The sequence below is a fragment of the Ursus maritimus genome, unplaced genomic scaffold (assembly GCF_017311325.1).
Source record: "Ursus maritimus isolate PB19 unplaced genomic scaffold, ASM1731132v1 scaffold_29, whole genome shotgun sequence".
NCBI lineage: Eukaryota > Metazoa > Chordata > Mammalia > Carnivora > Ursidae > Ursus > Ursus maritimus.
This window is the reverse complement of record NW_024425452.1, coordinates 18,340,528-18,366,210: the sequence shown is the minus strand read 5'-3', so window position 1 is coordinate 18,366,210 and position 25,683 is coordinate 18,340,528. Positions and strand designations below refer to the sequence as shown.

The window sequence follows — 25,683 nt, the reverse complement described above, 5'->3', positions numbered from 1 at the left end:
GCAAATTAAATGAGGGTTGTTACTACTATTCTCATTTTAAAGATGAGGAATTAGGCCTACAGGTTCAAGTGACTTATTTAATATAACAGAATTAGTAAGTGGCAAACTGGACCTAGGACCCAATAATGATAATAATAGTTGCCTGGTATTGAGTATTTACTATGTGCCAGAAATTGTGTTAAGTATTCAGTATTTTTTTCTCATTTAATATTCATAGCAACCTATGAAGTAAACGATATTTGTGGATATATTGAGGAGAAGAAAAACAATGAATAGGAGGATTATCATATATTAGTTTTAGATAATAGATATAGCATGAGAAGTTTAACAAAAGGAAGACATCGGGAAACACTTATAAGGATTTGTGAGCACAAGACTGTCTTTGGTAATTCAGACTTGCTAGTATATGACTAATTTGAGCATAGTGTAAAAGAAAAAGGAAGGATATTTATAAGTCCATGTTTTCTCACCTGTGTTCTGATTGGCCAATGTGTCATGGCGGGAGACCCCAGGAGAAACAGCTCAGTTTGAAAACAACTGTGACCGTCCATTGTCCTGAATGCTTTCCCTGCCCTTTCCTGTGACCAAAGAGAGCTGAGTTTGAAAGAGAGTTAGGAGAATTACAATTGGGACAACACAAATGCTATATAGTATTTCATAGTTGAGGAAAATTGAAGTTTCAGTAAATTACCCAAAGACTCAAAGTTATTAAATTGAATCTAGGTTTTCTGACAACAAAACTCATTGTTTAATCACTATACTGTGTTGCTCCTCTTGAATACATAACATGCTACATCTTAACAAAGACTTTCTGCTTCTAATGCAAGTTTTTGAAACAGTCTGTACATGAAAATTTACCATGTTGAATTAATTCTGATGAAACTGGTAATTAACCATGACCATCAATATTAATAGCAGGAAGTGAAAATAGTTATGATCTGCAGTTCCTGTCATCATGGAGTGTGCAAATTTATAATTAACTTGATAAGCTTCTAGAATACCAATAGGATTTGAGTCATTTTTAGAGTATTCTCCTGTATTCATTCTATGATTCTAAGCAGTAATCTTAATGAGCAATAAATAAATAGAAGATGAGTGACTGGTAGTGAGAAATGCATGTGCTGTTTCCTAGTTACTTTTTTCTTAAACAGGAAAGCCATCTCCCATGGTATCATATGTGTGTATTTTCATTATACTTTAACAACAGGAGAACATTATTTAGTATTTATTCTAGCCTTGGTCAAATTATGAATTCATATGTAGAAGTTGCCAAAATATCAGCATGTAGTGTATTTATAAACAAGAATAAGTTTATTATGATGCACTGAAGTAGGGGAGAACACACTGACAGAATCTTAGCAGTATCTCTGAAGGGAAGTCAGAAGTGGGATAGTTACAGGAATATGGGGGAGCGGTGAGTTTAAAATGATAAAAGGAGAGGGTCTTTCCAGTTGGGTGATTGAAAGTGAACAAAAATGGGAGTATAATAGCTTAGAATTTTTAGATGCAAGAATTATAAAAAAAAAAAAGAATTTGTAGATGTAGTTAAGCTAAGGTTTTGAAGCAATCCCTGATAAGTAAGCATATTGCTTGATAAGTGAGCTATTTTGATCAGATGAGCAGATAATTGGTTCTGATAAAATGGCTTATAGGAATATCCTGAAATAAAAAGTGAAGTTATTTATTGACTTATAGTCTTACCTCTCCAGCACAAAGTTTTCCTAGTATTAACAACTAAGTCATGTTACCAAGGGTGGGCTATAGGCTTCTCTAAATTATGTTGACACAGGTGGACTCATTCTATGGGGGAACCATTCTGGCTGTTGATCCACAAGTCTCAAAGGAGTGTCCCAGAGATCCTTTTTAATTCTTTTAGTGACCATTTATAGCATTGGTTAAATAAGCAATAGCTTACTATAATTCTGACATCTATCAAAAGGAATTTAAATAATTTTTAATGTGAAAAATAGGCACGTGGCCTTTTATTTACTGTTATTTGTTAATATGTAATACAATTATATTTGATTTCCTAGCATTTACTTATAAGTGGCATTAGGATTTCTGTGTTGGCTTTGTAATCATGAATTCTAAAAAGGTCATATTAGCAAATATTTTATTCATTAGTGCTTAAGTGTGTTAGTTGAGAAACATTTACTGACAACAGATTGGCTTATGTATAGCAATTACTATTTTTTTTCTATTTATATTAAAGTATCACTGATACTATTTTATGTGCCATGGCATTGGGTAAATATTTCTCCATTTATATGCTATTAAATAAACATGCCACCAAATTTGATGTTATTGATAACACTTAGACTTATATTTCAACCCTTAATTTCCCAAACTACATAAAATTAACAAGATAAATATACCTAGAGTTTTATTAAATTACAGTTGAATTTTCCTCTTTTATTTTAGAAACTTTAAATTTTATTTTAAATCTTCTTTTGCCTAATGAATGTGAGTTGACTAATAAAATAAATGGTAGGTACTACCGTCATGATTTTGTTTCATTAAAATAAATACAGATGGTTCCCAACTTAGAATGGTTCAACTTACAATTTTTTTTGACTTCATGATGGTGCAAAAATGAAAATGTGCTTTGAATTTTGAATTTTGATCATTTCCTGCACTAGCAATGTGTAGTATGATACTCTTGTGATCCTGGGCAGGGGCAGCGAGCCATAGCTCCCAGTCAGCCACAAAAGCCCAAACATAAACCGATACAAACATTCCGTACCATCTAATACAACCATTCTGTTTTTCACTTTCAGTACAGTATTCAATAAATTACATGAGATATTCAATACTTGATTTTGCCCAACTGTATATTAATGTAAGTGTTCTGAGCATGCTTAAGGTAGGCTAGGTTAAGCTATGATGTTTGCTAGGTTAAGTGTATTAAATACATTTTCATGGGTAGTAAGGAGGGCACGTATTGCATGGAGCACTGGGTGTTATATGCAACTAATGAATCATCAAACTTTACATCAGAAACCAGGGATGTACTGTATGGTGACTAACATAATATAATAAAAAAACATTAATAAATATAAAAATAAATATATTTTCAACTTACAATATTTTTGATTTGTGATAGGCTTATTGGGATGTAACCCCAAAATATATCAGAGAAGATCTGTAATAAGAAAAATCGGTGCTCAAAATTAATCATTCCCTGTGGCAAAATTGTGGGCTAAATGTTATAATTTTAATTCAAATTAATTTATAAAATGCATTCTTTCATCTTATGTGAGATATCAAGGTGTTCTTAGTTGAATTCCTTCACAAAAACATAAGGGTAGATCAAGCTTTACAATTGAGGGATGGTATGTATGTGATTATTCCAGGATGTCAATTTGACATATTCAACTTTGATGGACCAATGATGACAAAATTGCTGCATTGAAATGACAGCGATTTTTAGCTATTTCTTCCACTAACTCTTGTTTTGTGTCTCATATAAACTCCCTGACGTACTATTTTTTTAAGTAGGTACCAGTATGTATATTAATATTTGGGAAGCATTTTCTGTTTCTGATGTCTATTTAAATAGACATATTTAAATGTCTCCTAATTCAGCTAGTATACCTTTTTCTTTTTTTTTTTCAACTTTTGTAGCTGAAATATCTACATATTTTGGTTTTTGTTTTGTTGTCTTTTGTTTTAATATTTTTTATTATATTATGTTAGTCACCATACAGTACATCCCTGGTTTTTGATGTAAAGTTCGATGATTCATTAGTTGTGTATAACACCCAGTGCACCATGCAATACGTGCCCTCCTTACTGTTTTGGTTTTGATTTTTGGTTTACCAAATTCTCCATTAAATTGACCAGTAAACAGACTTAAATTTGTACTTGTCATTTCCTAGAAATAAATAAAGTCTAGGTTTGATGAGTTCTGACAATGGCTAAATATGTTCCTTCAAGTCAAGGGAAAGTAGATGATAAACGTGCTAGACTTATTGAATCAAATATGAATCTGTGTGTTTTTCTGATGACTTCCCTTCTCATCCCTACACATCTCCCATGTTGACTTCTGAGATTAATTAATTTGTAATGGGCGAAGTCAAGACTAGTTTCAGACAATTGGGAGAGCTGACTCTCATACTTGGATACTTGCAGCTGAGTCTAATTTGTATTTTTATTCAGTTTTTCCATTTCCTTCTTTTTTTCTTTATAATTTTATTTTTATTTAAGTTCAATTAATCGACATATAGTGTATTATTACTTTGAGAGGTAGAGTTCAGTGATTCTTCAGTTCTTTATAACACCCAGTGCTCATTACATCCCAAAACATCCTTAATGCCCATCACCCGGTTACCCCATCCCGCACCCACCTCCCCTCCCGCAACCCTCAGTTTGTTTCCTTTGGTTAAGACTCTCTTAATGGTTTGTCTCCCTGTCTGATTTCATCTTGTTTTATTTTTCCCTCCCTCCCTCTATGCTCCTCTGTTTTGTTTCTTAAATTCCACATATAATTGGAATCATATCACAATTGTCTTTCTCTGACTTATTTCACTTAGCATAATACCCTCTAGTTCCATCCATGTTGTTGCAAATAGCAAGATTTCAATTTTTGATGTCTGGGTAATATTCCATTCTGTATGTATGTGCATGCATGTGTGTGTGTATGTATATATGTGTGCATATATATGTTTACCACATCTTTAACCACTCATCTATCGATGGATATCTGGGTTCCTTCCACAGTTTGACTATTGTGGACATTGCTGCTCTAAACTTTGGGGTGCAGGTGCCCCTTCAGATCACTACATTTGTATCTTTGGAGTAAATACCTAGTAGTGCAGTTGCAGAGTCATAGGGTAGCTCTATTTTCAACTTTTTGAGGAACCTCCATACTGTTTTCCAGAGTGATTGTACCAACTTGCATTCCCACCAGCAGTGTAAGAGGGTTCCCCTTTCTCCGCATCCTTGCCAACATTTGATGTTTCCTGACTTCTTAATTTTAGCTGTTCTCACTGGTGTGAGGTGATATCTCATTGTGGTTTTGATTTGTATTTCCCTGATGCCAAGTGATGTTGAGCATTTTTTCACGTTGTCTCTTGGCCATTTGTATGTCTTCTTTGGAGAAATGTCTTTTATGTCTTCTCATTTCTTGACTGAATTATTTGTTTTTTGGGTGTTGAGTTGTATAAGTTCTTTATAGATTTTGGTTACTAACTCTTTGATAAAACATTTGAAAATTTCTTCTTCCATTCTATAGGTTGCCTTTTGGTTTTGTCGACTGTTTCCTTTGCTGTGCAAAAGCTTTTCATCTTGATGAAGTCCCAGTAGCTCATTTCTGCCTATGTTTCCCTTGCCTTTGGAGACATGTCTAGCAAGAATTTGCTGCAACTGGGGTCAAATAGGTTGCTTCCTGTGTTCCTTTCTAGGATTTTGTTGGATTTCTGTCTCACTTTTAGGTCTTTCATCCATTTTGGGTTTATTTTTGTGTATGGTGTAAGAAAATGGTCCAGTTTCATTCTTCTGCATGTGGGTGTCCAATTTTCCCAGCACCATTTGTTGAAGAGACTGTCTTTTTTCCATTGGATATTCTTTCCTATTTGTTAAGGATTAGTTGACCATAGAGTTGAGGGTCCATTTCTGGGTGTTCTATTCTGTTCCATTGATCTATGTGTCTGTTTTTATGCTAGTACCATACTGTCTTGATGCTTATTTCCTTCTATAATGAATTATGGCATCCTAATCTAATTCCAGAATATACGATAAAGGGCACAGGAAGTCTGAGACAACAGAAGCCACTAAAGATTTCATCAAGGATGAGAAACAATTTCCTCCCAAATGAGAAAAATTATTCCCTGAAGAGAAAAAATGATAAATAGGTGGAACAGTTCTTGACTCATAGTGGCCACTTGGCCTGTCATAGCTGACTAATTGAATGAAAGAATAAATTCAGTGAATTCATTTATTTTGGCAAAGATGAAGAATCTCCTTTTCTAGTAACCTTGGGGAATGTTTCACTAATTCTAGTTCTGAATATTACTTCTTTTAGAGTCTAAGGTAAGAAGCAACAGCTATCACCCAGTTTGTTAATTTCTCAAAGCAGGAAGGGAAGAAATTTTACCTCAATAAAGGCAGAGAGGCAGAGTGCCTATGGGCAAGCCTTAGGGCTATAGAGCTAGAAGCGATGTCATGTCCCCTTCTAGGATTCCCAAGATTCCTTGGATTCACAGGAGTCTTAGAAAGTTCTAGTAAGATGAATATGGAACCAATTATTCATGAATGTTTTCATCCTTGTTTATGAAAAGGAACAATGTGTCAATTGTGCACATGAAGCTAAGAGTTTTGAGATTGAGTTATTGAAAATTCTTAGAGTTGGTAAACAAACTTTAACATATGAGTTATATTAATTTTGTTATTTAAACTTCTTTGTAATAGTTCCCTATTTTTAGGAAAAGCTAAAAAGTGTTATGAAAGCAAAATATGGCTTTTGGGGAAGAGTGAATGGAAGGATATGCTATGGCAAAATAGCTAAGAAAACTAAGTAGTTGAGTTTCTGTCTGCCCCAGATTGTTCATTTTAAGGCCATAGCTCTGCTTCCCAAGGTAGATATAGAACTATCCAGGTCTGAAATCAGTGCAACATCTGACACAGGTAAAGTAGAGTCCATAGTCAGATATGTCATTTAAAATGGAGACATTTTCTTGGGCGTAAAATTGCATAGAGAATCCAGAGTCATTCAGGCAACAGACTGGAAACTAGCCTAACCATCATCCCACTCAGAATTATTAAGTTTTACTTTTCTTTTTAAATTGTTTTTGTTACATAGTGAATAAATACAATAATACAATGAAGACTTTTAACCTACATAAATAATGAATGACAAATAAAAGAAAGAACTATGCCTACTGTCCACATAACTTAAGAAGTAGAACATTATCAGCAACTTTTAAACACCCATATCCCATGGCTTTCATTTTGGTTATTAATCTTTAGTCTTTTTTTATAATTATATATCACTAAACAATATAATCATATATATGCAGTATTATATAAAATATATAATAACTCTAAATAATGCATTGTTTTATTGGATGTTTTGAAATTACATAAGCTTTAAAATATTTTATACATTTTTTGGCTGCTTACTTTTTGATCAATATTTTACTTATTAGAATCTTTCATGGTGATGCATATTGCATTTTTCCTAGTGTATACACAAAAGAGCTTCTTGGGAGCATAAGCATAGAAGTAGACTTGCTGTATCCTGAAGGGTGAAAACATTCAACTTTTCTTGATTATGTGAAAGCATTTTCCAAAATGACTTCATTTGTACCTAATCCTAATCAAATTCTATCACAGCACTGGTTATTTTATAATTTTGGGAACACCTGGTATTTTCAGGCTGTAAAATTTTTGCCATTTAGGTAATTATAAAAAATATCTCATTGGAGTAATTTGCAATCCCTGAATACTAATAAAGATTACCTTTTTTCCTGTGTTACTGGTAATTCATATTCTCTTTCAGAAAAATTTTTCCAAGACTTTTACACCTTTTTTGACTGGATTAATTGCTTTTATTGGATTATAGTTTCAGTTTGTCCATGTTTAATTTTGGATTCTGTGTTTAATGTTGAATTACTGATCTCAGTTTTATGTTTTGCAAATGTCTTCTTGATGTTTATGGCTTGTTTTTTATTTTTAGTGTTTTCAGATTAATACAAGTCCTTAAATTAATGTCCTCAGACATATCCATCCTTTCATTTTTTATTTATTGTTTTTGTGTCTTTTTTTTTTAAGGTTTTTATTTATTTATTTGAAAGAGAGAGACAGCTAGCGAGAGAGGGAACACAAGCAGGGGCAGTGGGAGAGGAAGAAGCAGACTCCTAGCGAGGAGCCCAATGCGGGGCTCGATCCCAGATCACTGGGATCACGCCCTGAGCTGAAGGCAGACGCTTAAAGACTGCACCACCCAGGTGCCACATGTTTTTGTGTCTTTTTAAAGAAATACTTCTTTTTCCTAAAATCACAGAAGTATTCTGCTATATGTGATGCCAAAAGCATTAAATAATTGTTTTCCCATTTACTTCTTAAGCCACATAAAATTGATATTTTTACATATACTTTTAATTATGAACAATTTCAGTTTTGTTCATGAGGACAAAATATTGTCTCTGTAACATTTTGAAATATTTACTTTCTCTCTCTTGCTTTCAAGGACATCTGTTTTGTTCCTTGATCTTTTTAGACCAAAAAAAAAAAAAAAAAGGTCAGTACTTGTTCTTGATTTCTTTAGTATTTGAATGACTTTACGATAAATCCTCTCCTTCCTTTATATTAATTTTTCTTAGGAGGCTTCTGACAATTCTTAACTCTTTGTACTCCCATTACTGTACAATATCTTCCTCATATCTCAGAACTCTTATTCAAAATCCTTCAGCTGTTTGGTTTTTGAATGTATCCCCATAGCATACTTTAACTCTCTCTCAAACACCTTTGTTTTCCCCCAACATTTCTGTTACTTTACTAAAACATAAGGAAATCACTCTGGCTGCAAAGTTAAGAAGTTTGGAAAACAGCCTTTTCATGTGCTTAAGTTTCAGTTTGTCACTGTAAATGGCAGAGATGAGTTAAGTGCATCACTTTTATACTTATTGTGATTTCAGATATATTTATAAGTATTACATCATCTTATTTGTGTTCTGCATTTTTTCCTTTTGTCTTTTCTTCCTTGCCTACTTTTTGATTGCAGGAGCTTTTTATTGAGTCTTTCTTCTAAAATTGTAAATTAATCTGCCATTCTTGTTTCTTTAATGTTAATCTTTAAATTTTCATCATATATATGTACCATGTATAAATTTTATCAATATTTATTCCATTTTCATACCAAATACAAGGATCTTTGACACTGTTTCTCATCTCTGCCCTTCTTTTTATCTAATATTTTTAACTCCATCTTATTTATGCCACAAATCAGTTATTATGTGTTTAGTCTTATCTCTAAATCTTGTCCTCTTTTGTTCAGGTTGCTATATTTTGCAAAATTTTCAAGCATTAATTCTTCTATATTGCTTTTCCGTATTTTTTTCTTTCCTTCTGAACTCCAACTGAGTATGTATTAGATTTTTCTCTCTATCCAGCATGTTTCTTGACCTTGTTTTCATTCTTTTTGTCTAGTGTTTTCACTGCTGCACTCTGAATATTTATTCATATCTACCTTTCAGTAGATTAATGATCTTTTAAACTGTGTCTTCCACTGAATTTTTATTTCAGACATTTTATTTTTCATTTCTACAAGTTTTATTTGATTCCTTTTCAGATATTCTTGGTCATATATAATAGTTTCTCATTCTTTACATTTTTGATTCTATCTCTTACTTTTTAAACATATTGAGCAAAACTATTTTATGTTCTACACCAGATTATTCCATTAACCAAAGTCTGTTTGTTATACTCTTCCTGATAGTTTTCTGTTCATGTGTTTTTTTGTTTTTGTTTTTGACAATTCTTTGAAAGCACCTTGCCTTGGAGTTTTATTTGTAGGAATTCTTAGAATTCTGGCTTTAAAAATGTATTATTCTACTTAGGCTTTGTGATTTTTTTTTTTTCTGCCAAATGTTTAGGTACTACAAACTGTGTATCACTTCAAAATATATTCTAGATTTGAGGTCTCCTCCTAAATGAATATGAGTCCACACATATATTAAATTAATATATCTAGAATGCACTATATAAATGCTGAATTCATTCTGCAAACATACAGGAGGACTGAATTTTGGTTATAAATTCTCAGGATATTTTTTTCCCTTTTTCCCCCAGCACTATGGCCAAACAGTCATTTCTTTGCCAACTTCTATAGGGCAGGTTTAATTATATCTCCCTTTTGGAGTTCAGTTTATACAGGGATTTCTATTTGATTACTAATCTTGAATGGGACCTACATTCATCTTTCATATCATGTGCCTCATCAAAATAGAAGATTAATATCTCCAGAGTTCCACAGAGGTCAGCCTTCAGGAATATAACTGTCTTCATTGCACTTCCATTTGTATAGTTTTCAACTTCCGTATCAAGGTTGGCCTCTGAAGATCCTTTTTCAGCTCAATAGTGCATTTAAAGTGCTTAATAAAATGTTTAGCCAATATATTTGTTATGTAAATCTAGCCCTATATTTTCCCAGAATGGAAGGAAATGGAGTCTGATTATTCAGTTATGACACTTTCTTGTTAGAATTAGCAAATATCCAGCAAGTCTGGGAAATCCCTAGTCTCACTTAGTGCTACATCCATTGTGACATTGCTTTTATAATAAACCAGAATAGTTCTGATTAGTATTTTTATTTTATAAACTAAATTATGCATCTAATTGCATAATTCCCACCTTTCGATGAATTCCAAAAATTGAAAAACTCAAGAGTATCAGGTATATCTAAGTTTTCCCATTGGATTTACAATATTAGATGAAGTCTCAGATTAAAAAATATCATTCCAAGGCTGTAGAGTCTTGAATGTGAGGATCAACCTGTGGACAGCATTAGCTTAAGTAACATTTGAAGATATAAATTGAAAGTAATAAACTATGCAATAATATAGAATACTCCTCTGTAAGGAGGGCAGATTCTACAGGCCTAGGATCTCTTGATAAACTTAGTTTCAACAAGATCAGAACTGTAGTATAATCCTGTTAGGTTGAGGCAGAGTTCACATGTATTTTGGATGTTCCTTTAAAACTAAAGCTGAGTATTTATTAACTATACTTAGAAGTAATTCTATAAGAACATAAAGAATTCTGGAGTCTTTCTAACTGAAAGATGTAGATTAACAAAAACTAGCAGTCCAGTTAAAGATGATTGATTAAACTTATAAATTTACCTATGCTTTCTCCTGAAATCCCACAAATAATGAGCAAAACATTTTTTTAAGGTAGAAATCCACTAGAACAAAGGTAATGGTAGAGGAGAAAACATGTAAAAATTTGGAAGCTGAAAAACAATTGGCAAATGGTAACAGACTAAACAGACTTGAGAATTTGGGAACTGAAATTGGCAATGGGAAAAGTAGAGAAGCATGGTGATTGATAGCACAGAATCTACAAAAGCCTCAGGAAATGGCAACATTAGATGATGGGAAGTGTGAGTGAAAGTGGAGTAAAAATTCCACTAGTTAAATGTTTTAGAGTTGATACATTTTTCACCAAACCTTCTATGTGCTGACATATCCAGCAGTCCTTGAATGAAATCAGACTAATTTTTAACCTTAATATGTCAGGTTATCCTGCATAGCCCACTGAGCTCACTGAGATGTACAAGGACATCCAGATGACAGGAAGCTTCAAATCTTTACAAGATATTTTCCCGAGGAAATACATATCTTTTGTTCTCTAAGCTTTATATCACTCAAATTAACACATCTTTGTCTTTAACAACTTTGAAATTAAAAGAATGCATTTTGAGTTATAGTATGTGTCCTCAAAATTGTGAAGTGAAAGGTTTTTTTTTTTAATAGTAGGAAAAATAAAAACAAAGTTGATTATTACAGTTTGGAGGCATTCTGAGAATTGACAGGTTTTTAACATTTACTTTTAAAATGTTCAATTATTCACCCATTCATTTACAGCCGTAATATAGATAAATGATGTAAAATATAAGTAATTTTCTGAAATGAAATTTATTGCTTTGCTTAATAAAGTTAAATATAAGTTAGCTCTTCTATTCAATAGTATAAGTTTCAGATTATTTCTCCAAAATCAAAATAGAGTCAACTTTCAAAATATGTGCCCTAAGAAAATGAAAAAATACTGTATTTTGCCCAAAATTTGCACAGCTATGAGGTAGTGAATGCCCATTCCAGTCTTCAGTCCAGATCCAATATGCTTATCATTAGAATTGTTCATATATATATATGTGTTTGTATATATATTAAATTAATTAATTATTTAGGTTCCATGCCCAACTTGGAGCCCAACATGGGACTTGAACCCACCACCTTGAGATCAAGATCTGAGCTGAGATCAAGAGTCAGACGCTCAACTGACTGAGCCACTCAGGTTCCCCAACCATTAAAATTGTTTTTGACCAGATGATCTTCCAGTAACATACAGTGTTTCTATTAGACCACTGGAATTTTCATGATATATAATAGTTTCAAAATGGGTCTGAGGAAAACAAATTCTGTATTTCATGTATTTGTTCTTCAGCTTTCCATTAATGCCAATCCAAGGATGGTTACAACCCCTAGCACTCTTTTTTTCTTATCCTGATTTTTCTGGCGCTTCACCTCCATTCTGAGAATGTCACTTTTTGGCTTACAACCTTCCCTCCCTGTAATCTCAAAACAAAAAAGAGATCATCTCTTCTTTCTTTTCTCCGTACTTCATTCCAAAAGGACTAGCAGTGGCTTAAAAATGCCACGTAGTTTAAATAATTGAGGAAACATGACACGTATATGTATTTTATGCCTTGACTTATTTTAATGATGAACTTTCATGTCAATAAAAGTCATACTAAAGTGTCAGTGACCAGTAGACCTTTTAGAGTTTCCTAAAAGTAGCTGTTTTCAAAATAAATCCTCTAACCTGTCACACCTGAGGGAAGATGTTCTTATGCAAAAACCACTCCCATCAGTGCAAGTTAAAGACTGCTCTGTATATGTGTGTGTGTGTGTGTGTGTGTGTGTGTGTGTGTGTATACTGTCGAGGGGGGGAATTTTCTCCTATCCCTCTTGATTCTTTTAGCTGGTCTAATAATTAAATTGACATAAGACAGATTAACAAGAGAAAAAAAAACATTTAATTGTGTATATACAGAGGTCTCATAGAAACGGGATCCCAGAAGTGACCAAAGCAGGATATTTATATACCTTTTAGGCAAAGAAACAATAAATTTGTAAAGAACTGACAAGACAAAGAAACTTAGGCTTGGATACTAATTATTGAAGAAACTGAACAGTTTATTTCCATAGGCTCCTTGGCCCTGAATTTTCTGACTTTGGTTTTAAGGATGTCTCTCTACCTCCTTGTGCAGGAAAGTTACCTTTAACATTGGAGATTTATTTCTTACTTTCAGTGGGACAGAGAAGAAGGTCAGAGTGCCCTTCTTGCACCAGCTGTTTCTCAAATAACTTTAATTCAGAATAATCAGTATGCCACTTTGGCATATTTTTGGGAAGCCTGCCCTGAGCACTCCATTAATACGTATATTAATGTGTGTTATATATATGTATATATTCATTCATATGTGTGTATTTATGTGTGTATAAAATCATATTACCTATATATATTTTTAACCTTCATGGCCTCCCTTTTATCTATATATCTATGTCCCACAATTTTGTGGATCATGATTTTTCTTTTGTACTCTTCCCTGTGGTCAGCTGCTGGTTAATAGCAGAAATCAGTCTTGAACCTCTAACAGTGTTGAAAGATCAGGTGAAGAGTTGAAAATTAAATTGCTAGGAACAAAGTGAGATATGGATAATCACTGTTAACACCTCTGTTTATCCTCTTATCTGTCAGTAAAGTCTGAGCATGGAGAAAGTTGATGATTGCCAAGACAGCTTGAGGGGGACAGTTAGACTATAGGCATTATTGAAGTAATATGATAGATTGTAAAATAAAATACATGAAAAAAGAATATTTGGTGAGTAAGTATAAAGTATTTATGATTCTGTTTAAATACATATGAGTGAAGAATAACTATTTAATTTCTTAAGTATGGGGCAAATATTTTACTTTTGAAATGTTGCCCCAAATAAGCAGCAGTATATCTAGAAAATTAAAAGGGGGTTTTCAAGTTTTATTAATTATAAGTTATTGAGACAGATCATTTGGTTATGTTGCATAAGATAATAGTACTGGTAATAGCATTTGTATTTTATTTTATTATAAATTAACAAAAATGCACCCCAGCAATTATTTTTTAGAACTTATTAAATAGATACTTTATTCCCAAATGTATTATGGGCAACCATTATAGTCTAAATCTGATTGCTTCTGATGAATATACAATGTGACATGACTACTTAATTTTTATCCATACTTTGTGCCCTAGAGTCTATTATGATGATGTACATTGGCGGATAAAAGTTACTTTTTTTTTAACTTTAAAGATTTTATTTATTTAGAGAGAGAGAGTGTGTGGAACAGGGGAGAGGAAGAGAAAGAATCTCAAGGAGACTCCATGCTGAGCATGGGGCCCCATGTGGGGCTCGATTTCACAACCCTGAGATCATGACCTGACCTGACACCAACAGTCAGACACTTAACCAACTGAGCCCCCCAGGTGCCCCAGAGTTACTTATTCACAATAAATACATGCATGTTTATAATACTGTTATTACTAATCTTATACATAGAAAATGTAATTTGTTAGAATCATAAGAAAAAATAAATACAAGGGCATCTCAGTATTGAAGCAATGGGTCCACCCTAAATTTGCATGAAAGTTTTTCAGGAGACGGCTAGAGCCCTAGAGCAACAGAAGATTCCCAAGTCACTCCTTTTGTTTTCTCTGTAAATTGATTGATCAAGGGGATGAAAAGTTGAACTGGTAAAAATGTTTCCCAGTGTTACATATTCTCATCTCTCTGTGGGTAGATTTCCTATAAAACAGAAATATCTATAAAACCCCATATAGCCATAATATGCCTTAAATATTAAACAGCAAGAGAAGGAAAAATTACACATCATCTCAAAGATTAAATGTAACTCAATTTCAGAGTAGCTTTATTAATTAAATATTTATTGTAAACTAGCTAAGAGCTCAATAATTATATATTAGAGTGAGAGACTGAGAGACCAGGGGGAAGGGGCAGAGGGAGAGGGAGAGAGAGAATCTTTAGCACGTTACATGCCTAGAGATCATGACCTGAGCCAAAATCGGGAGTCGGACGCTTAACCAGCTGAGCCACCCAGGTGCCGCTATAAATTATTATTTATTTATTTATTTATTTATTTATTTATTTATTTTTAAAAATTTTATTTATTTATTTGACAGAGATAGAGACAGCCAGCGAGAGAGGGAACACAAGCAGGGGGAGTGGGAGAGGAAGAAGCAGGCTCATAGCAGAGGAGCCTGATGTGGGGCTCGATCCCATAAGGCCGGGATCACGCCCTGAGCCAAAGGCAGACGCTTAACCGCTGTGCCACCCAGGCGCCCCTAAATGAGTTTTTTTTTTTAATTGCAAAGACTATATGTTTAAAATAATTGATAAGCAACCTTGTTCACAGAATAAAATTGTTGTTAAAGAATATCTTTGATGAGAGAAGACAATTTCTAAGATATACAACTTTGATCAAATTACCTTCCCTAAGCCTCAGTTTCTTAGGTAAACATATAGGGCTCATAAGAACTTTGGCCTTTCATGTTTCCCAGATTGAGATGAGAATCAGATTAGATGATGCATGTAAAGGTGCTATGTGAAGAATAGAGTATAATATGCATTATCTGTTAGAGTTACATCTTTAGTTTTATTCACATTTTTTACTCTTGTGAGCAGGCAAAACAGGTAAAAGCATGAACTACTCCTCTTATTATGGGAACAGAGGGCACTTCTGAATCTCTTAGCAGTCCCACTATATACCTCCTTAGAATCCATAGGGTTCTACCTAGATCTGCTTAATGTGGCAATACCCTGTGCTTCAGACCTTTCTAAATATATGCCTGAGAAAAATATAGGGCATATACATGTAACAGCTATTTTAAAAATAAGTTTTAGTTGCAAAACCTTTGTGTTTCATTGTAAGAGGTTTCTTTCCCAAATACAGTAGTCTGCTGTTATCTGCAGTTTGGCTTTCTGTGGTTTCAGTTACCTGTGGTCAACTGTGGTCTGGAAGCACATAATCCTCCTACCATACTGTCAGAAGGCCAGTAGTAGCCAAACACTGTATCACAGTGCCTCTGTCATTCACCTCACTTCATCCCATCATGTAGGCATTTGATCACCTCACATCATCACAAGAAGGATGAGTACAGTACAGTAAGATATTTTGAGATACAGAGACCACATTCATATAACTTTTATTATAGTATATTGTTATAATTATTTTATTATTATTATTCTTAATCTCTTACTGTGCCTAAGTGATAAATTAAAGTTTATCATTGGTATGTATATATAGGGGAAAAATACTACATATAGGGTTCAGTACTATCTTTAGTTTCAGGCATCCACTGGTGGTCTTGGGACATATCCACCACAGATATGGGGGGACTACTGTTCAGACTAGAGCAAATTCTTTATCTGGCAATTCCACAGATGTTATAATGGAACAACTTTGTTATTGCCATTGCATTGGTGAAGAAACTGAGAGACTCAAAGAGGTTGAAAGATTGATCTAAGATTCTATGATTTTAAGAGATAAAGTGCATAATTAAACCCAAGAGTCCTAACTGTAGTTAGATCTGTTGTAATTACAATTTTAGAATAGGCGCCACCTAATTTAACTGGTAAAGATGGGGAAGTAGAGAAGTGAAGTACCTTCTCTGAGGTAACACAGAGTAAGTGACCAAATTAAAACTAAAATTATGGGGCGCCTGGGTAGTGCAGTCGTTAAGCGTCTGCCTTCGGCTCAGGGCATGATCCCGGCGTTCTGGGATCGAGTCCCACATCGGGCTCCTCCACTGGGAGCCTGCTTCTTCCTCTCCCGCTCCCCTGCTGTGTTCCCTCTCTCGCTGGCTGTCTCTCTGTCACATAAATATATAAAATTAAAAAAAAAAAAAACTAAAATTAAATCTCCTTACAAGTCACTACTTTACCTACTATAGCATTCTGATTCCTAATCAGCATATTAAATCAAGTCTTTTGTAGTTATTTTAGGATATTTTATAATTCACAGTTTTATAGTTGGATTCAGATTTTGGGTGGCAAGTAAGCAAAAACACGTCCAAAGATTAGAAATGGAAATTCATGTTGCCCAATTTATTTAATGAAGCTAAGTAAAACTTTAGTATGAAAATCAGAAAGGGTACCATAAAAAACGAAAATGTAAATGCAATCTCAGTCATGAGCATAGATGCAAATTTTCTAAACATGAATTCTTGAAAGTGAAATTCACATATGTATAATATAAGGAAATGGGATTTATTTTGGGGATTAAAAAAATTTAATATTAGACTATTAGAGTTACAATATAAGCATGTCAATAAGTGAAAAACTGATAAAATTTAATATTCTGCTAAAAATTTCAGAAAACTACAGAAAAAAAATTCCTTAATGAGTTTAGAAGAGTAAAACATTACATTTAAAGGTGAAAGCTTTAAAAACCGTCCCTGAAAAATAAGAAAAAGGATCTCATTAACATTATTTGAGTGGTTTTTCTCATAGTGCTGGCACTGTAATAAGCTAATAAGATAGTTTAAGAACTATGATCAAAAGAATAAAAAATTTCATTGCTCATAAATGGTATAGTATTACTAAAAATAGAGTTCAACAAGGTTGCTCAATATACAAGTCAGGGGCACTTTAATATACCAACATAATTAAATATATGATGTTACAAAAAACCATTTAAGATAGCAACAAATTCCTAAGATTTCTAGAAGTTAACCTAAGAAAATACTCACATGATCTTTATGAAGAAAAGTTATAAAATTATATTAAAAATATTTTACATTCCCTTGTAAAATGAAAACATACCATGTTCATGTATAGGTCAATAAGGTATCACAGATATATCAATTAATTACAGTTTTTTCTATGAAAACATGGAATTCAAATTAATTACTAATGTAAATTTTCATGTAATTTAATAGGATGTTTGCATGTGTAACTGGTTCCAATATTTATATCAAAAGGCACAAGACAGTATGCAACACAAGTCTTTCAAAGTCAAGACATCATAAAACTACACTAATTAAGTCAGTGTTGATTGTCTTGGGGTTGACAATCTGTCCAATGGAATAGGATAATGATCCTGGAAACAGAACCCATGTACATGAAGGATGATGCATGACAGAACTGGTAATGGCAGATAAATATAGGAAGGATGACTGCTCTGTAAGTTATGCTAGAATAATTCCACATTAAAAGGCAAAAGGAGAAAAAAAAGGTTGAAAAGATTCTATACAGAGTAAATATTAAGCAATTCTGTCATAGGCAACTGGCAAAAACAAATGTTTTTAAGCAGGAGAGTGGCATGATTTGATTTGTATTTTAAGAGTTACTTCCTGTCCTTATGGGTGGCTGTTAAAGGAATTTTCCCTGATGATAATCTATTTCCATTTGCTGGTGAAAGGGAAATATAGTGATTATAGGTGTTGTATTTCCTTCCAAAAAGGTTGTTAATTGCTTTCAGAAAAAATTTATTCAACTATTTGACTAGTTCTCTCTCAGCTTTCTTTGCAATCATCTATTTTCTTAAAAGCTGCCTCTGTAGCTCATATTTATCATACATTTCCTTTGGCTACACTGAGAGGTATCTACCAATCTTAAACTGAATACTCACTCTGGCTTTTGATTTCAGTATTGTTTTGTAAATTTTTTGTTTGCATTATATGATTAATACCTGCTCTGTAAATTATGTCATTGACATAATCCATGGACTAATCAATCTGTGAAAATCCATGAAAGAAACAAATATTTCATAATTTATTTTGAAATATGCTTAGTTCCTACAAAAGCATTTTTAAATGGCATGAATCTTTAAATTTCCAGGAAAAAAAAAAACAACACACCGCAGCATTTTAAGAAATATGAGTATTTAACAAAACCTGGCCCATAGTAAACAGTGTGTAAATGTTAATTTTCTTCCTTGCTCCTGCTTTATTAGTAGATATTAAGCTAATTGAGATGAATTTAAATGGATTGTATAAAGTTGGATTTTAAGGTGAATTAAACACAGTTTGTAGAACATAGGAGTATAAAGTATTAAACATGTAGAGTATTTCATAGTGATAAAATCCAAGCTCTTCCTAGAAATAATACAAATGAAGAGAACTAAGTCACAGAGAGTTTCTATCGCTAATACATGGTTGCTGATCTGATTGCTGGCAGAACAAAGAATCAAGACCCAGTGTTTCTTAATAAACAGTCTAGTATATCTTCCTATATTAATTATATTTAAGTGTCATACATGTAGACTTTTCTCACATTAATATTACATTTAATAGAAAATTTTGCATATACACGCCTAACACAATGTTCACTATTATTTTTTAGATATTACTTCCAAGATGCATGAAATAAATAAAAAGCCATTTTGCATTTTAGTTGTGAATTATTTAACATTAACTAGTAATACATACTCCAGGAAACAATACATTATCACTCTTCTTTGAACTATTATTCATGGATTACCCTGCTATTAACGATAAGTTATTGGAAGTAGGGTTAAATATTACATGTCCTTTATTTAAACTATTCTGTCATTTTGGAGTCATTCAAACTATCTTGTAAATAAGCTTGGTATTCAGTTTTCTTTGTAAGATTCCAACTTTCACATTTAATTTTACGTGTAGACCGCTAACTATGAAAAGACTATGAAGTCCTTTTTTGGTTTCTTGGTTAGTAGATCACAAACTACTAAACAGATTTTAAAGAACAGACTCTTTTTCATATTTAAAACCCTTCTTTGTACAGTAGGGTAGGGCAGGGTTATTGACTTCTGATTTTTCACTAAAACTGCTTTAAAATTTATTTTACCTTCATGCAGTAGGAATAGCTGTTGGTTACTATGCACTGGAAAAGTCAAATAATGAGGTGTCAAAAATTTTTTGACAACTCTCTACCTACCAACAATTAAATTTTAAATATTTTTTTGTGTGTGGCGAGACTCAGCCTCATACTCAATATGTGCTGTTAGAAATGAAGGCAAGAACTACCTTCTCAGGAGGAGAAGCAGACGCAGGAAATTGGAGATGAAAGAGTTCTAGCTTGGACATGTTGTAGAGTACTTTGAGTCTTTGAATCTGACAGTCAGCTATTAGTAGCCAAGAAATAAGGCATGAATCTGGCAAAATACTGGGATTAGATTTTGAAGTATTCTTCCAAGCAGAATACCAATTTTGTTCACTATGAGCCTCTCCCCATAGGTCTCAGTGGAAACTCACCCCATCTTCCCCAATGGAAATCTTCATCAGTGACCAGTTCTAGCCAGTTAATTGCTAGGAAAGTTTCATTCTACACTTGGGAAAATTCTTTCAACCTCTCTTGAAAATATAGGAAACTGAGTGATTGGACATGAATGTGGAAGTATGTCATTTAGACTACCACTGCCCACCATATTAGAATCAGAAGAAAACAAGTCTGAGATTAAAACTGCCTATGTGAGTAGCAGAATGGAGAGACAGAGGAAATCTAAGTCTCTTATGAGGAATGAGATGAGCTTTTTAGAGTCCATCTGAAAGCCCACCTTAATCTTGAACTTGCTTTTACTTAAGCCATGGGATTTCTTTATTGCTGAAGCTACTACTTTGAATTAGACTTTTTGGTTATATGTACCAAAAGCATACAAACTCATTCAAAGGTGTAATTATAATATGAGGACATACAATTCAGATAAAAATTCTTCTTTTTGGAAAAATGAAAACTGAAAGTCAGGAACTTATGATTTAATTCTAGATAATGAAAAATATATGGCATTATAATTTTATTCTAGCCCATAATTACTGGAAATAGTCTTTACACTTAATCTTTCTTCACAAAACTGTTCAGTGCTTACTATCACCATTGTTTTTACTTGATTAAGTCTTTACTAATAATGAAAAATAAAATTTGTATTCATACATGTGAATAGGAAACATTAGAAATATGGTCAAATTACTATGACTCCGTGTAAAGTATTTCCTGATTTCTTTATTCAAGCATAACAATTCAATTTTCCAAACACATTTAAGCAAACACTGTTATAGTTTCTATCAGAGATAGTAAGGTTTCACATGCTTAAGAAAATCAGGCACTTGGGACAGAAGGATGAACCAAACATATATGGCTCTTGACCTCGTGTAGCTTACAAATGGGTGCATGTGTGGGTTTTTATATAAAGCACTGATCAAATGATGACAAAGCCACCTAAGTTTTAAAAATTAATCCATAAAAAGACAAAACATAATGAAATTAAAAGAGTTTTTGAGTTTGCTGTTGTCAGTTGGACTGTATCTTCCCAAAGCACTTAAAACTAAATAGTAGTTTCTTGATTTCACCAGTGTTGGGTCTATTCATGTTGTAATATTAATTATTGTCTGAAAATAGTTTGTACTCTCATATTCTGAACTTCAAATCAAATAGATATTTGTCTCCATTCCCAATTCATTCAAATAAATGGCTGAAACCTTTTTAAATTATTTAATACATGAAATTTTATTGTACTATGTATTCAACATCATCATTAAACTCTACAAGGAATAAATAACTGCTTATTTCATATAGCAACTAAAGCAGTTAAGATGTCAAAATTGAATGCACTTTGTTAATATTTTCAATCTTTGAGACACCTTCACTAATGAATTTTTTTTATTTAAAAAAAAAAACATATGCTTTTATGTCTACAAAGCACACATTTCCTGGAAGTATTTTGAAATTTCTTCTTTCTAGTTAAAAGAAGAAATTCTTTGAAGTTTAGCTGATTATTTCCTTAGAGTGTTTTACAAGTTTGAAGACTTAACACAATATTTCTAAAGCGTTATTGAAAATGTAAAATAAAAAAAATACTCCACATAGAATATAAACTCTATAAAAGATTTAAAGTACATATTTTTTTTAAAAAAGTATTTATGGTGGACAGCAAAGTAAAACTCACAGTTTCATGAGTAATTTTTGTATTAATTGTAAAAAAATAAATAATTTGGAAGTTTTAAAGGGAGTTTGTGTGTGTGTATTGCAGAAGGAGGAGAAGCGAGGAAGTGAAAGGAGATAACTCATATCCATTGTTACAGGAATATAATCAAATAGTCAAGTTTTTATCAAGCAAAAGTACCTTTCAATAATGTAAAGAAACTTATTCAGGGATTAAGCTAACTAGGTTTCATTAATCATACATGTATAAATTTAATAAATGTAAATTGTCAAAGTATTTTACTCAAAGTATCTATATTTCACTTGAAAGATTGAGGCTAATTAAAATATAGTCATTCGGAAGGTAAGAAAAAGAAAGAACAAGGGAGTGATGATTTTTAAGGAAGCTTGGATAAAACGGTATTGCTACAAAAAGATAACATTATTCACTTCTCAATAATCTCTTATCAGCCCTCAAGATCCACCCAGTTAAATTAACAGTAATGACATAAATCGTAATTTGGTACCAACATGTTGTATATACAGTGCATAGAGACATCTTTAGAAAATGTTCCTATTTCTGTTGACCTGTAACGTAAAGTGTAACTGAATGCAATGTTGGAGATTAATCATCTAGACATCCCTGCCTTCCAAGTGAGATTTGATCATGAAACCCCCAGTACATAGAAATTATGGCATACCACTGTGACTATGTAAAGAAAACAGGTGCCTGGGCTTGTAACAGGCAGAAAAGAGTCAAATATGAGCCCCACTTCAGAAGATATTATTCTAATGTTAATGTGAAACCCAACTATTGCATATTCAGTTCCAACCTAAATTGTATTTTCTTTCTGACTCTACAAATTTCAGTTGTGCTTGTTATTATGGAGATTCCTATCTAGAATTCCAGAATGTGTTGTTAAATCCACAAAATAACATAGCACTAGAATTTCAGACCTTACACTCTTATGGACTCCTGCTCTATCTCAAGCAAGACTCAGAATCAATAGATGGATTTTTTATTCAATTATGTATTGAAAATGGTACTTTAAAGGTAGGTCATTACATTTATTTCATTTAAAGGAATTTTAGAAAGTTCTGATTCTTCACTTTAGTGTTATTGTCAAAATAAAATTTTATCTTAAATATGTCTTCTACAATCACAAGGAAGCTGTATGTTCTATGTTTGTAATTTTGTGTTCAGTATTTATATATCAAAATGGTACATACTTTGAATAGTTTTCATTCTCTTCTCTACATTTTAATCTGTTTTTCCACTTTGATGTTTCCCAATATCCCAGTGATAGTAAGTGCTACTGTTTTTTATAGCTTTAATGTAAGATGTGATCTAGGGAGCCCCGAATTTTTTCAGAGGATCCGTAAGGGAAAAACTACTTTCAAAAAAGTCTGTTATTTACCTTTTTCAAAAACTCATTCTTCTACGTGTACCGGTGGCGTTTTCCAGAGGCTCCATGGATTGTGATGATGTCGTCTTTCTCATCACTAATGTGATGTGTACTTAACACATTTTTGTATTTTAAAAATGTCTGTTTTAATTTTTAATATTATGAATATTGATACCACCCAGTAAACAAAAACTCTTCAGGGTCCTCAATAATTTTTAAAAGCACAAAGGGGTTCTGAGATCAAAAAGTTTGAAATCATGGATTTAACACTTGGTAGTCTTTATAACAACCTTTCTTCAAAGTCCAAGATCATACAGCTACCAAACACTAAATTATAAAGCCAACTTTAAGTTGAAAGTGTGTGCTCTTCTTTCAACACCATTCTGCCTTAACAAATCAACTCATATATCTGTGATAAATACCCAGACTTAGTAAGTCATCAAACTCATCACTGCAGTGAGGTAATTAACTCAACACAGCCTAATATATGAAACATAATACTATATTTTTATCTGTTCTTTTATGATGTGATTTAAATATGTGAATTTCCATGAAAAGGTGAGTTATACCTTATAATTTAAATAATCCATATTCCAGTTTGATTTTCTTTAAACGTTCATCTTTCTTATTATAACACACATACATTATTTAGTACAAAGTCTGATGTCATAAATAAATATCATCCAGATGTAGCAGTTAGTAGTAGTATTTTTATTCATTCATGTGTGTATTCACTCATTCATTGAACATTTGCCCGTTACCAGTTATTTTGCCAAGTTCTGAGGATTCAGTGGTAAATAAAATACTCTTTATTTTTCTCATATTGTTTTCAATAGTCAGATAATAGTAGGAACAGGTGAAACAGAAGTAAGAAAATAGAATTATGTAATAAATAGAATAAACTAACGAATCATCAGTCTTACCCTTAAAGTTTGTTGATCCCTGCTCTATAGCATTTTCCTGAACTAAGACCAAAATTTTCCATTAATCTTATAATAAGCAGAAAAAGTGTGGAGACCAAAAGTAAACAATTATAAAGCACATAATATTGAGCATTGGCCACATTCAAAATGTTTCTCCTCAGCACATTTTTCTGCTGCAGACTCAACTCCCATTAACTGAGTGTCTATCTCAGCTGGTTCCTCTCACCACTATGGACATCTCCAGAGACATTATGAGAAATTACCAGAGATTTGCGGGACTGTGGATGAAAATATTTTATGAAACGATGAATCACAGTAGATTTCTTTCACTTTCAGATAAAAATAAATTCACAATAGGTCGAATCAAGACATTGAGGAATTATAAAACCATAGTGGGTGAAAAGGCGTGTAGAATTTCTTTCCTTTAGGTTTTAGGACAAAGAATATATATTGATATGTCTGTAATAATAATTACTATTGTTTATTGAACTGATATTATGTGTCAGGCTCCATCTTAAAAATATTTATTAAGATCATGGGCCCTAGAGCTAGACTCAGAATTTGGAGCCCAGCTCTGCCACTTAGGAGCTTTGAGACCTTGCAAGTCACTTAAGCACTTTGTGCTTAAATTTACTCACTTGTAAAATGAGGGTAATAAAGATTGTTGTGAGGTTTAAATTAGTAAATGAATAAATGTTGTGAAGTAAGTGTAATACAATGAGTCAATAAAGTAAATGCATATAAACATTTAGAAAGATGTCTGGGACATAATAATCAAATGTGAAGTTTAGGTATTTTCTCTTTGCATCTCACAAAAATCCTGCTTCTCCCAGAGTTTGGTATTATACATGCTCTTGGAACTCTTTTAAGAATGGTAGATAAGGAATTTTTACTTTGTTGTGTAAATCCAAAATTCATGTTCTTTTCACTCACATCACTGCTTCCTTGGAATGAGTTAAAGGAAATTTCAGTGTTATTCTATCTTCATGATTTTAAGATTTTCCGTGTTCCACAATGATTTGTGAAACTATGCTCCAATTTCTTCATCTATTTTAAAAGTATAATCATATGGGGAATGCATTTACATTACAAATTCCACAAAAAGACATATTTATGGTTGAACTTTTACAGTGATCATAATTTAAGACCCATTCTAGAAATGCAGAATTGTTAGTCAAATGTTTTTGTGTCTGTGTGTGTTTTAGGAAATTTAAGTTTTAGGAAAGTTTAATAATATGAAACAATTTTTATTTTAATTTAAAAAATTTTTGAAACAATTTTTAAAAAACATTTTATTGGCTCTTTTCTAATAGCAAGGAAGTAAGTACATAGATAACATCCATTGTTGGGAGTCTAAACACCAGTTCCCAGACTTATAGCTGTATTGCAAATCACTGCCTCCCTGGTGAGGGGTGAACCACTTTCCTCAGTTTCCACCTCTGAATATTGAAGCTAGATTTTTGTTTTTTATTTTGTTTTGTAAGGAAACAATCAATTGTTACTTATAAGGTGTTTTAAAAATCCATGATGCAGAGTAATCACTCAATAAATAGTAGTTACTTTATATATATATATATATATATATATATATAAAATACATATATCATAAATATAAATATCATAAAGGGGCTATTTATAATAAAAGAAAAATTCAAATAAGAATAATAGAATTTCCAT

The 25,683-nt window shown here is 32.5% G+C and overlaps 1 protein-coding gene across 1 annotated transcript in view; it reads left to right on the top strand.

The window, feature by feature from the left end:
• The window catches only part of EYS (eyes shut homolog), a 1,466,842-nt gene that overhangs the window by 862,483 nt on the left and 578,676 nt on the right, over window positions 1-25,683 (top strand). The window contains 1 exon segment of the mRNA XM_008684895.2: window positions 22,548-22,731. Coding sequence (XP_008683117.2) covers window positions 22,548-22,731 — 184 coding nt within the window.